At 40.6% G+C, this 14,370-nt stretch overlaps 1 protein-coding gene across 9 annotated transcripts in view; it reads right to left on the reverse strand.

Moving 5' to 3' along the window:
- The window catches only part of LOC102239980 (gamma-taxilin), a 102,156-nt gene that overhangs the window by 75,715 nt on the left and 12,071 nt on the right, over positions 1 to 14,370 (reverse strand). For all 9 annotated transcript variants that reach the window (XM_014528948.1, XM_005880970.2, XM_005880968.2 and 6 more), the window contains 2 exons: positions 6,751 to 7,054; positions 4,974 to 5,065 (listed from right to left, as the gene is read on the reverse strand). In XM_014528948.1, the coding sequence (XP_014384434.1) occupies positions 4,974 to 5,065; positions 6,751 to 7,054 (396 nt within the window). The remainder of the gene's footprint in view (positions 1 to 4,973; positions 5,066 to 6,750; positions 7,055 to 14,370) is intronic.

Below are 14,370 nucleotides of genomic sequence, written 5' to 3' on the forward strand. Positions count from 1 at the left end.
GTGCACCGGGCCTCTAGTCCTATATAATAAAAGGCTAATATGCAAATTGTCCCCAAGAGCGGGAATTTGACCAACCAGGAGTTAGATGTACGTTGACCCCCAGGGGGCAGCGCGGAACACAGCAAATGTCGGCAATGCAGCGCTGGCAGCAGGCGGCTGTGGAGGCACTGCTGACCCTGAACGCTGGCCAGGCATGGGGACCATACCCATGCACAAATTTCATGCACCCAGCCTCTAGTAAATGAATAAAAAAATAAATGAATGAATGGAAAAAGAAAAGATTAGGCCCATTATCTTAAAATTATAGAATGAATGTCATCACAAAAATTCTGGACACTATTCAAACAGCTGCTTCTGCACTGCAACTAGGTCTAGAGCAGCCATGGGCAAACTACGGCCCGCGGGTCTTCTGGACGACCTTCTGGATGTCCTTCCAGACAAAGCCATGGAGGCAGAGGTGGTTAGAGGCGATCAGGCAGGCAGGGGAGAGCAGTTAGGGAGATCAGGCCAGTAGGCAGGTGAGCAGTTAGGAGCCATCAGCCGGATTGGGACACACACACAAACACATATATTGAAAAAAGTTTTTAAAAATATTGGTTAAGAAGTCTCTGGGTGGTGGGGATGGGTCATAAGGGGTCATTGGGGGGGAAAAGAAGACATATGGAATACTTTCAACAATAAAGATTTAAAAAAAAAATTATAGCTTTAATCCCTGGCCATGCTTTGCCACCCTGCTACCTTTCATATAGGCTTAGAGATATTAATAACATTCTTGCTTAATAAGTATAATAGGAAGCTAATACTCTTCCTTCCGCTCAAATCTCTGCTCACTTCTCATCATTCAGGGCTAGGCAGTGTCCCACCTCCTCTACAGGGGCAGACCCTCCTTTCCCAATCACACTATCTCACACTGACATGACTTCCTTCTAAATTCCTGCAACACTCTCTTGCATCACTTCTACAAATTCAAAACTTACCACCTGACATTGCCATTCATATACATACATCAGCATTAGATATACAGGATGTCTCAAAAAAATGCATACACATTTTAATAAGTGATAGATCAATTTTGAAAATGAAATGTATTTTAATAATCCCTGCCTTTATAATTATTCAAAGTGTGTGTATATATATTTTGGAGAACACATTGTATTATGCCATAATGTGTGTGTGTGTGTGTGTGTGTGTGTGTGTGTGTGTGATTACTAAAAATTCTTTGCTTCCACAGGCCATGGTCCCACCTAGTGCTCACACCTGCAGCCAGCACCAGAGCTGCTGCTCACACCTGCTGCTGGTGCTGGCCCCAATTGATCCACGCCAACAGCAGGTGCAAGTGGGGCCAGTTCCATCAGCACGTGGGAGTAGCGGCGGCGGGAGCAGGGCTGCAAGCAGACAGGGGATCAGGAGCCATGGCAGGAGTATCCACGGGGAGGGCAGAGAATGGGCCGAGGACCACTCCTGTGCCCACTGCAGCCTCGCCGCCTACAGTTCCTTTCAAGGTGCACGAATTCGTTGATTCAAGAACAGGGTATCCTATCTAATACAAGACAAAAAGGGTAATTAACCGTACCTCCGCCACGCTTCCCATTGGCTAATCAGGGCTATATGCAAATTAACTGCCAACAAAGATGGTGGTAATTTGCATACATAGGCACAATGATGGGAGGCCATAGGGGAACGAAGGTGATGGGGAACGACGGTGATTGGAAACACAGGCAGCAGGCAAGAGCTGGGAGGCACTGCCCCTGGCCCTGGATCAGAGAACCGGGCGCCTTTGCCCGCGCCCCTGCCGGTGATCAGAGAAGCCGGAGGGGGGCAGGGAAGAGGCGGGCGCCCACCTCTTCCCTGTCCGCCCCTGCCCTGGATCAGCAACCGGAGATCCTACAGCAGGAAAGGGCGGCCTCTAGCCAGCCCACGTGTGCACCTGCCCGTGGGATCGCCGTGGCGATCCCGGAGCAGGAAAGGGCGGCCTCTAGCCAGCCCCCCTGTGCACCTGCCTGTGGGATCACCGCTACGATCACGGAGCAGGAAAGGGCAGCCTCTAGCCAGCCCCCCTGTGCACCTGCCCCTGGGTCACTGCAGCGATCCCACAGAAGGAAAGGGTGGCCTGCAGCCAGCCCCCCTGTGCACCTGCCAGTGGGATCGCCCTGGCGATCCCAGAGCATAAAAGGGCGGCCTGCAGCCAGCCCCCATGTGCACCTGCCTGCCCATGGGATCGCCCATGCGATCCTACAGCAGGATAGGGCGGCCTGCAGCCAGTCCCCCTGTGCGCCTGTCCCTGGGTTGCCCCGGTGATCCCACAGCAGGAAAGGGCGCCCCACTCTGGCCACAACTCAAGGGAGAGTACAACATGCAGTGGAGACCAGCAGCCTGAGAGATCAACAGAGAGGGGTGCCTGCTCCAAGCCTCCAGGGTGTGTGATTACTAAATCACTCCAGCAGACACACACACACACAAACACACACACACGGGACACCTGCTCCGAGTCTCTGCTGCCAGACTGTGGCCATCAGTAGGACATCCACTGAGGGCTCCCGGACTGCTCCGGAAGCCAGGCTGCTGAGGTGCAGTGTTATGAGGAGGTCTGATTTCAGTAAGGAAATTGGCCAAGTCAGATTGCGGGATGACTAGAAGGTTTCTCAAACACCATGTAGCAAGGGAGGGGCCGGTACACCCTCCAGGGAGTGGCCCCTGTGCGGGGAGAGGATGCCCTTAGTGCAAGGCGTTCATCTTCGTGCACAGCCGTGGGCGTGTGCACACAACCTGCCCTCACTTGAGATCGGATGTGAATTTTGGTTGAACCGCACAGAGGAATAGTTATGATAATCACAACCACTTATGGTGTCTGTATTAGCTTCCCGTGTCTGCTGTAACAAACACCACGAACTCGGTGGTTTAAAACAACATAACTCCATTCTCTCCCTGTTCTGGAGACCAGAAGTCCAAAGTCAAATGGCTGGCAGGGCCATGCTCCCTCTGAAGGCTCTAGGCCAGCCGTGAATAAAACTAAAAAAAAAAAAAAACCAAACCCTTTTTTTTAATGATGTTTACTTTGAATTTATATTAGTTCACACAAACACTCCATCCATGCCTTTGTTCCGGCCCTCCGGTCCAGTTTAAGAACCCATTGTGGCCCTCGAGTCAAAAAGTTTGCCCACCCCTGGTCTAGAGAGTCTGTGCATGAGCCTTTTAAGAGCTATTTCTCATTTACTACAGTCTTTTGGATGTCCTACATCAGAACCTCCACTGGTTTTCAAAGCCAGATGTTTTGGATATATAAGATAGTTTCCATTGAAATAGCCACATGATGAAAGTCAAATGGGCAGTGATAAAAAAGACAATAATAAAAGATAAATGGACAAAGGAGTTCACTTTAGGTAGAAAAGTAGCAGAATAAAAAGCTAACTAGTGGACTGATAATATGGCAGATCCAGTCAGCCATAAAAAGTGCATCCCATAAAGCTGTTGTGCTTGATGTGAGATACAATCCCTTTTCTCTTTAAGTAGAAGCTCCAAGTTTGTGAATTCCCTCTCAAAGTGGGTCACTGCTATGGGGTGGGGTCTATCTGTCTTTCTGATCTCCATGTGGTTCTCTTGTTTTTTTGACAGGGATATACTCCCAAGGTAGTATACTCGGTTATATATTCTAACTATTGTTTTACAGAAAGTGTTTTAAAACATTTTTTAAACCAAAGTATATGTATCTCTTATTATTCCCAAGAATTACTGCTCTTCATAGGGATAAAACTAAACCAAAGAGAAGCTATAATGCATCACTTCCTAAAACAAACTCAGTAATTCATACTTACCATATGCTCTTCCTTATGCCCCACAAAACTGTAAATAAGTAAATAAAACACCACTTGATTGCTGAACCTGCTGTTCTAGGCCCTGGATCAGCAGGTTGGGCCATCACCTGGGATCTTTTTAGAATGCAGTATCTTAGCCATCTCCTCCAACCCACCTCATATCACTTTAATCTTTTTACACATATTGAATCAGAATATGCAATTTAACAAGATACCCAAGTGACCTGCATAAGTTTGAAAAGGACTGTCCTGGGCCACTTTGCTAACTATTTTTCCCCCCTAATCCTTTCATGGCTGGCTGCATCTGTCATATCACCAAGTCCACTACTTTACCTATTCTACTACTTTTCCTACCTAATTTCACTCCTTTATTTATCTTTTTTTTCTTCCTCTTTTTTTATTTCCATCTTTCATAAAAACTGCTCTTTTATAAAAACTGCTCTTTTGATTTTAATCATCTGGCTATTTCAGTACAGCAGAAATTTTCAATCTTTATCATCTAATGGCACACATACACTAGTTACTAACATTCTGCAGCACACCAAATAATCTGACAAAAACAAAAAAAGGTGTAAGTCTAATTCACACTTTTTAAGAGTAAAAAGTTTGCAAGAGGCTCTTATGTTGGTTGTCATTTTTTCCAGTCGAGGGGACCAAAGGTCAGTGCACTGACTAAATTAGTCTGGTATTTCATGTCTAAAAAATTCTTGAGGTACACCAATGTGCCTACAGCAGCACACTTGTTGAAAACTGGCATGCTAAACTATTTCATAGGACTCACAATCAATCAAAATGGTTTAAAGCTTTCACCTCTAATATGCAGTTATGTATAGAATTCTGAATTTAAATACAGAACATATTCACTCCCAACAGAGAGACAAGTAAACATACAAATGAAAATGCTGACCTAGAAATGTTTGAGGCTTATTGAGTTTTAGGAGATCTATTTAACATCTCAAAAGCATTACAATGTTTCAACATATCCTATCATAAAACAGGGCCATACAACCAACTTAAGTTCTAAAAAATTAGATTCTTCCCTTAATTCTGTAAAAAAATATAATTTACATTTAAAGCTATATCAAAATTATACATTAAAAGTTTATCAAGCAGATGTGTATTTTGACATATTTTACATGGGTCTTGCTCCCTTATACTCACAAGATCAGCATATTTCTTACAGAGAGCTGCCAGCTTCTCCTCTGGAGTTGAGAGAGTATTTAAGGCTTGCATCAATAATAATACTTCTTTTCCTAATAATAAAATAAAAGAAGAAAAGTACCAGAAGGTAATATTAAAACAATCTGTAAATTCCAAATAAAACTTATGTTCAGACACCCAGAATATAACTTTAGGCTATATAATTAGGTATAGAGATTCACCTCCTAAATTACAGAAACTACTTTCAAATTGTGATTTAGTAGCCCCATACCCAAATTTCTTCACTTACCCTCTAATTCTGGTAAGTATTAGCTAACTGGCACTTAAACAGTAGTAACACTTATTGAAAGTTTAGAAACACTAGCCAAATCACTGATTCCAAGTTAAGATATTTTCCTAAAGGATGTGAATGTTTTTAAGAACTTCCTCCTATCAGGAACAAATATACAAGAAAGTTCAAAAAGCAAGCATACTCTGCCTGTATCTAAAATGCACATAATCCATTATTACACATTTTTCCTGAGTTGTGTTTTCTGATGATTTACTAAGCATATCTTAGTATTAACCAAGTATAGTGCCAAAAAAAAGGAAGACAAATTAGCTCATCCCTTGAGGAAAGAGTATTAAAATAGTACTTTAAAAACTTTGGTGGGGGGAAAAAAGGGGGGCTGAAATAGTGTGAGAAACTAAACAATAAAAGTTTTATTTCTTGATCTGGGAGTAGGACCTATTTATTTGCTAAAATATTCACTCTTGTATGTAAAATATTTTTCTTTTTATTCATCTGAAGAGAACTTTGATATGTGGTATACTTTATAGACTTCTATAAATATGGAAGGGAAGAACAGAGTGACTTCAAAATGAGTAATTTCCTATACATATAAAATTTTAGCATTAAAACCTTTTCTTATTAAATTCAAGTCCAAATAAAAAGAGGAATATAATTACTAAATGTCTAACAAATAAAAGTAAAAAGTAAACTGAACTTTTCTGAAGGTTTTAAACTCTATTTAAAACAAAAAATTTAATGTGAAACTGTATTTTACAAACACTATTAGGACTATTATTTTTGAAGATATTGGTCTTGTTTGCAAGAGGTTATAAATACTTCTTATATGCTTAAGGACAGATTAAAGAAAAAAAATCCTGGCTATAATCATGTACAGAGTCAGTAAAATTGACAAGATAACTATTACATATAATTGGAATACAATACTGAGGGGCAAACAGTATGGCAAAATAAGGATTTCAGATTTTTTCCATGACATTTAACATACCACATTCTAATTACTAACTGTCAAACTAATACAGCAGTAGGGAGGAAAACATACCTTAAAATCCACTCTTATTAGTCCACTTTCTAAACAACAGATAACATATCATTTTTAAATTTTAGTGAATATGCTTTAAATAAATGACACATATATAGTTTTAACAGTAATTACTGGTTGGATTACTTTAAAAGATCAAATAACAAGGCAAATCAAATACTAATTCTGCAAAACTGGTCACCAATATTTTCAGAAAAAATAATTTTTGATTATTCAGAGAAAAATAACCATGGTTCTTATAACTAAGATTCCTACTCTGCTTTGTTCACCTCCTGCATGGAATTGTAGCAGACAGGCACACTGACCTGACCAAAGAAAACAGATGTAGTAGCTAAGTAACATCAACCTCAAACCTTGCCATATTCCATAATTATATATGTGCTGTAGAAAACATAAGTAAATGAGCTGTGTATAAAAATGTTCAACCATTAAGCAGAGAGTATTACCTAAAGTTCTTTCTTTGTTCCTGTTGCACTCTGAACCTTGCTGACTATCAGAAGGCTCTATTCCAGATTTAGGCCCAGGAGGTTTCTCTCTTGACTCTTGCATGCAGTATGCTCGGCTCACCAAATTCCTGTTTTTTGTTATAAAGTCACTGCCTTCATCCTCTTCCAGTGAATGTTTGTTACCTGTGCCACCACAATTTGAGTCATGATGTTGAAGAATATCATTTGACTGAGAGTTACACAACATATCTGCTTTTACACCTGGTCTGCAAATTCTAGATTCTTCCATTGTGCCAATCACAAGCTAGAGAGAATAAGGAAAAAAAAATGGGAAAAGCAGTTAAATAAAATATAATCAAGAGAGGAAACCTATGCCATACAGAAAAGTAGAGTTTCTTATTTATTTTGTGTGTTCATTTTTACATGCAGTTTATACTTTCTTCATGTTTATATGCACATGGTATGATTAATAGTATATGTCATCATTTGACAGGGTTTTTTCACCCTTTCATAGTTTTTTTTATAAAGTAACTAGAGGCCTGGTGCACGAAATTCGTGCAAGGGTAGAGTCCCTAGGCCTGGCCAGCGATCAGGGCCAATCTGTGAGGCGACCAGCGGGGCAGTAGGGGGACCCCTGCTGGCACCTGCCTTGGAGGCGACCAGCGGAGTGATTAGGGGGTGGTACTGGCCCGTTCGCCAGCTGGCCCTGCCTCCTGCTGCCACCGCTGATCACCTCCCTCAGCGGGGTGATCGGCAGGGTGATCGGGGGGTCACCACTGCACCCACCTTGTCTGGCCTGGGGCCTGCATGCTGGGAGAAGCTCCTGCATTGAGCGTCTGCCCCCTGGTGATCAGTGTGCATTAGAGCAACCAGTCATTCCATCGGTCATTCCGCTGTTTGGTCGATTTGCATATTAGGCTTTTATTATATAGGATAATGTTTCTCTGAATCAAAATAGGAAAAGAAAGGGGAGGGACTACCATAATGATGGATTAGAAACTCCAAGGTTTTGTGCCTTCAACAATGAAGTGCTGGCAGGATCTATTAGAATCAACTTCTGAAGAACTCTGGAATCTTCTGAAAACTTACAGCACAAAATGAAAACTTAGCCCAATAGAAAATAGCCCAACAGAAGGCATAGTGACTAAAAAAACAGCTACTTTCAGGAGAGTCCTATGCAATTTCAAACTTCCTGCCCACTATTCCTCACACCCCAAGGTCAACAACAGCATAACGACAGCAGCCCACACTTATTTATTAGTGTAGGCTAATAGTGCCAGGGGAAACATTACTTTGAATACCTTATGGCCCCACCAAACCTTTCTGACTACTCCCTAAGAAACCTATACATGAATTTGCCTTTGTTTCACCCTTGGGAGAGCTGTCTGGGAAGCTTTTAGATAAACATATTTAAGTACTAACTTCAACAATAATCAGGAAAGCTTTTAAATATTACCACAAAACTAATCCTTGATCTCAGTCTGGTTTTCACTCTTGCCTTCAAGCTGTAAAGTGAAGGCTAAGGCATAGAAGTAAATAGCTGGCTAAGCATTCTAAACTGCTAAAAAGCCAAAAAGAAAACATGTCTTGCCTTACACTTTTGGACCAACTCTCCCTCTCTTCATGTCCACTAATTTCTCCCTTTGTACCCTGTATATGTCCTGATGTTAGTCCCTCAAGTAGAAAGATGGCTAGGGTTGAAGTCAAGGGTCTGCCCATGCCCAAGAATAGACATGCTGCTCTGCTGCATAGACAGAACTCATTAATTCTCATTGCTCTGACCTATATTTTTTCTGATAAACCTTACTACAGCTTAGCTGTATGATCTGCAATTTAGAAATGTATCTGTAAATTACACAGACTGGCAGATTAAAGACCTCTCTCTTTAGAACCACAAGAAATAAATCACAGCTCCTAAATGAATTATCTGAGTTATTCACATAGATACCCACACCAAGTGGAACCAAGTCACAGGACAAGCCAGTACTATCTAGATTGCTATAATTGCTTGTTGGATTTCATTCCTGTGTTCATCATGGCAAAATGTCCACCATCAGAGACTGGGAACAAAGTAAGGAATTCTTCATTTTTGACCAAGTTGTCTCCAGATTGGGAAGGGAACAGCACAAAGGTTACTGACTTCACCTTATCCAGAAAGTTTGGGCACATCAAACCTTTGGAACCTTCTCTAGGTTATTGGTCAGGGATACCTCATTGATGACCACCTCAGGTTATGGGGGTTGCTGCTCTACTCCTAGATAATCTGTAGTCTGATAATGGTACAATCTGGCATTTTATACCCCAATAATAAACTCACAAAGAAACTAAAAAAAAAAAAATCCTATTTATTACTGAAACAAAATAATTAAGATACTTTGGAATAAGCTTACCCAAGGAGGTAAAAGATCTGTGCCCTGAAAACTACAGGAAATTGAAAAAAAAAAAGGGATAAAGGAAGACATAGACAAGTGGAAGAATACACTGTGTTCATGGATTTGTAGAATCAACATTATTAAAATGGCCAAACTACCCAAAGCTGTCTATAGATTCAATGCAATCCCTATTAAAATACCAACAGTATATTTCACTGACTTAGAACTAACACTCCAAAATTTATATGGAATCAAAAATGATCCCAAATAGCTGCAACAACCTTGAGAAAAAAGAAAAAAGTAGGGGGAATCACAATACCAGATATCATTATACTACAAAGCCACTGTTCTCTAAAAAGCCTGGTACTGGCACAAGAACCGGCATATTAATCAATGGAACAGAACAGAGAACCCAGAAATTGACCCAAGACATTATGCTCAACTAATATTTGACAAAGGAGCCAAAAGCATACATTGGAGTCAAGATAGTCTCTAAATGGCGTTGGGAAAATTGGAGGGATACATGCAAAACAATGAAACTAGACCACTGACACAATACACAAAAATAAAATCAAAATGGATAAAAGATCTAAATGTAAGTCATGAAACCATAAAAATTCTAGAAGAAACCACAGGCAGCAAAATCTCAGACATCTCTCATAGCAATGTTTACAGATCCATCTCCTAGGGCCACGGAAACTAAGAAGAAAATAAACAAATGGGACTACATCAAAATAAAAAGCTGCTGCAGAGCAAAAGAAACCATCAACAGAATGGAAAGGGAGCCCACTGTATGGGAGAACATAGTTAGCAATGATACATCTGATAAATGGTTAAAATACTAAATATATAAGGAATTCATAAAACTTAACAACAGGAAGACAAACAATCCAATTTAAAAATGGACAAAAGACTTAAATAGACACTTCTCCAAAGTGGACATACAGATGGCCAAGAGACATATGAAAAAATGCTCAAGGTCTCTAATCATCAGAGAGATGCAAATTAAAACAGCAATGAAGTATCATCTCACACCTGTCAGAATGGCTATCATCAACAAATCAACAATGACAAGTGCTGTCAAGGATGTGGAGAAAAGGGAACACTCGTGCACTGCTGGTGGGAATACAGACTGGTGCAGCCACTGTGGAAAAAAGGATGGAGTTTCTTCAAAAAATTAAAAATGGAACTCCCATTTAACCCACTTCAGTAATCCCACTTCTAGGAATATTTCCTAAGAAATCAGAAACACTCATCAGGAATAATATATGCATCCCTATGTTCATAGCAGCACAATTTACAATAGCTAAGATTTGGGAATAGCCTAAGTGCCCATCAGCAGATGAGTGGATCAAAAAAAACTGTGGTACCCAGACACACTCTTGAAGCATAAAATGTGGCCTAAAAGATTCATACTTGGGTTGTGTCTTATGACAATGACATAGTCCTTGATCAGAAGAGTAATGACCATTTGTTAAAGTACATTGCCCACAGAGTCTCCCTGTGGTGGCCCACACAGGTTAAAAGGAGGACATAATGGATCTCTGCAAGGGCAATATTACTAATCTTTCTAGACAAAAGGACTGCTGTGAATAGGGGATGACTGAACAAAAGGTGAAGTTATAGTTACTGAAAATAGATACTTGTGGCAGCTAAAAAAAAAAAATCCAGGCACTGGGGAAGTAATATTTAGATTCAAAGAGTATAAGAGAAGAAGAAACATTAGTCATCCTGTGTCTTTCAAAACTTCCCCTAAAGCATTCCTCATAAAAATATATGTCTTAATTTGGCTCTCCAAAACTGTTGCTAGCCCCCTGGATTTAACAAATTAATGACACTGTCTTCCAGCCAGATTGCCCCTCAACTGGAAAAAGCCCTGGATGCTCCAACTTCCACACCTTCCAAATAAAATGCTTATCAACATCACTGAATGGGTACCCCACCCTCATTACTCTAGTTATTGCCAAGCCATTCCAGAAATAAATAAATGCTATCTAACTTGTGTCATGAGCAGACAGGACATATTGGATTGAGTGGCCCAACATAGAGAAGGATGGGATTCAATTAGTCAACTAGAACCCCTAATGCTTACAAGTTGGCCAGGGAGCCATGCCATAAGGCATTTTTAGGCATGTACCTATTGAGAACACGGATGTAACTTCAGTTGAGGAACTCCAACAAGCATAAACAACACTTTCTTTCCAGAAGTAGCAGATGTGCCCCTTCTTATATGGAAGTCAAGCATTAACTTGCATGCCTCCAGAAAACACTGTCTTCTACCCTAAGAGATCATCATAAAGGATTATCAAGTGTTTAAGAATACACAACCAGTATTCCTGCACCCCTGAAATAATGTGAATTGCTCTACAAAATAAGATTACCATTGATGATCTGAGGAAAATGGCCAGAGAGACAAATGACTCCCCAAAATGGCATCCATTCACCAACAAAAAGTAGAATAGGATCTATCTGCAACTTTAGCTAAAATGGATAGTATTCAGATCAGTCTCAACTCTATGGCTAGTGTTAGTAGTGATGATAAAATTGCCCACTTTCTTGAATACATCTTGTAGTACCTGGATCAACTGAAAATATCAATATAGAGTCTTAAGGGAGAAAGACATCTTGCTTTCTGAGGTAGACTCTGTTTATGAGATTTGTTAAGCTGGTTTGGTCTGGAACTCTGAAGATAGAGTTGAAATCAATCCTGCAGCTTGGATTCTTCCTGAAGCTGGAAGTCTGTTGATGGTATCCTCTGAGCAAATCTGGTTCCAACGTATGTTGGTCAGATTAAACACTGTGGCCTTGAATTGTATACTCCAGGGAAAATTCACCAGGACTCATGACAGTGTTTCTGCTTCTCCTCTGAGCACAGTCACAGACTGTCTTTGTTTCTGAATATCTTTTCAAAGATGCCCGTTGAGTAAACAGCTTTGGAAGAAAACAGATATGTTCTCTACCTTTAAAGCAATGGGCAGGTTTGCTTACTGCCATTGTTTCTGATTGCCTCTGTAATTAATTACCACAAGCTTAATGGCTTATCTTATTTATCTTACATTCCTTTTGGAGGCTCTATGGGAGAATCTATTCCCTTGCATTTTCCAGCTTCGAGGTTACCTGCACTCCTTGACCCCTTTCTTCATCTTCATACCCAGAAATGGTGAATCAAGTTTTACACATAATGCCATCTTTTTTGGATCTCATACTTCTCTTCCTCTTTCATTTTTAAAAATCATTGTAATTTCCTTGGTTCACCCGAATAATTCAGGATAACACATCAAAATCCTAGTCTATGCAATCATGTCTTTGCAAGTCCCTTATTTGATCATTCACATGTCCCTGCTTAAGACATGAATATCTTTGAGCAGTCACTATTCAGCCTATCACACCACCCATTATAAAAGTTCTCTAGGCTTAGGATTATTCTTCAGTAATGCAAATATTATCTGGTTCTCTTTACATGATACCTTAGATACAGAGGCTCAGGAAACAAGTATAATGCAGACACTGGTAAACAAAACAAACCACGATCTTGTCTCCAAACTTTTCCCAGTATCCATAAACTATGGAAAAATTAGTTGTCTACAACGTAAATTAAACTGTCTGAACCTTCATAGTTTATTCTTTCTATGATTATTCAGATTTGGATATCTGCCAGACCTATTTCTAGAAAATAAATAAGTCCATCAGGATAAATAACTGATAATATATGTTACAATAATATTCCAACTTTCAAATGAAAACTATAATTTTAGAACATTTCAGTCAGCCACAATGACTTTGGCAGCTTCTCAGTACTTAAAGACTTTTCTGATGTGACTGGTACTGATATTAAGAAATGTAATTTTTTAATATTGTATAACAATATCTGGAAGATCTACACAAATCACTGAATCATTCTTATCCACATGACAATGCATTACAAAATGAATGAAAGGTATAATATCCACTTAAAGCAAAAATCCCAGACCACTGGATTTTAACATAACACATTAAAACAAGTTCACTGACAGGGCTTAATTTTAAGTGGAATCTATAATAATAAAAGTGTAATATGCTAATTAGACCAGAAATCCTTCTGGACATCCTTCTGGATGACCTTCTGGACAAAGCCAGGGCTGAAAGGGAAGCCTGGGTCTCGGGTGCCAGAGGGAAGCTGGTGCCGGCAGCTGGGGGAAGGCCTACTCTCGAATAAATTTTGTGCATCGGGCCTCTAGTTAAGTAATATTTGTATAACTTGTTATGCCAAAATTTCAGAACTGCTGCCCTGGGTGCAATAAGAATATAGATAGGGAGACAGTAGAAATAGAGACATGGTTTAGCCCTGCCCAGTTTTGCTCAGTGGTTATAGCATCAGCCTACAGACCAAAGATTCGATTCCTGGTCAAGGGCACATGCCTTGGTTGCAGATTGCCTGGCCCTGGTAGGGGCTCTTGTGAGAGGCAGCCAATCGATCTTGTGTGAGGCAGCCAATCGATGTGTCTTTCACCTCCTTTCTCTTTCCCTCCCCGCCCCTCTCTCTTTCTCTTCCCCCCTCCCTCTCTAGAAATCAATGGAAAAAATATCCAACTTTAGAGAAAATACCCTGGGGTTGGGTAAGACAACTGTAAGTGGCACCACCACTTCCTTCTTGGTCAACTATAACTAATAAAGAGGGCTCCTTCTGCTAAGTTATTGGTGTATCAAATTAGTATAATCCAAACAGGTGGTGAGAAAGAATTGATACAGAGCAGAGAACTGTGGGTTTTTAATGTTTTGGCTCACTCTGATTAAATCATTCCCAATAGCATTTGGCATATCCTCATTTAATTTTCACAAATCCTATATAATAATAGACAAACATGGTAATTAACTGTACCTCCGACACGCTTCCCATTGGCTAATCAGGGCGATATGCAAATTAACTGCCAACCAAGATGGCGGCCGGCAGCCAGGCAGCTGAAGCAAATAGGAGGCTTGCTTGCTCCAGTGATGGAGGAAGCCCAGGTTCTCTGCCTGCTGCTGCCCGGCCTCTGAGCTGCAGTCTAAGAAACGATGTTGCAATTATAGAAGCTAAACAAACCCCATGCTTTCAGCCAGCTAGCTGAGCTGGAGTTGCAACAGTGTTTCAATTATAGAAGCCAAACAAACCCAGATACCTGCTTTCAGCAGCCGAGGTCTCAGAGCTGGAGCCGAGCCTCAGAGCTAAAGCCGGCTCTCAGTTCCAGTGACAGCCATAGAAGGTAAATAAATCCCAGAATAAAAAAAA

This window comes from Myotis brandtii, unplaced genomic scaffold (genome assembly GCF_000412655.1).
Source record: "Myotis brandtii unplaced genomic scaffold, ASM41265v1 scaffold665, whole genome shotgun sequence".
NCBI lineage: Eukaryota > Metazoa > Chordata > Mammalia > Chiroptera > Vespertilionidae > Myotis > Myotis brandtii.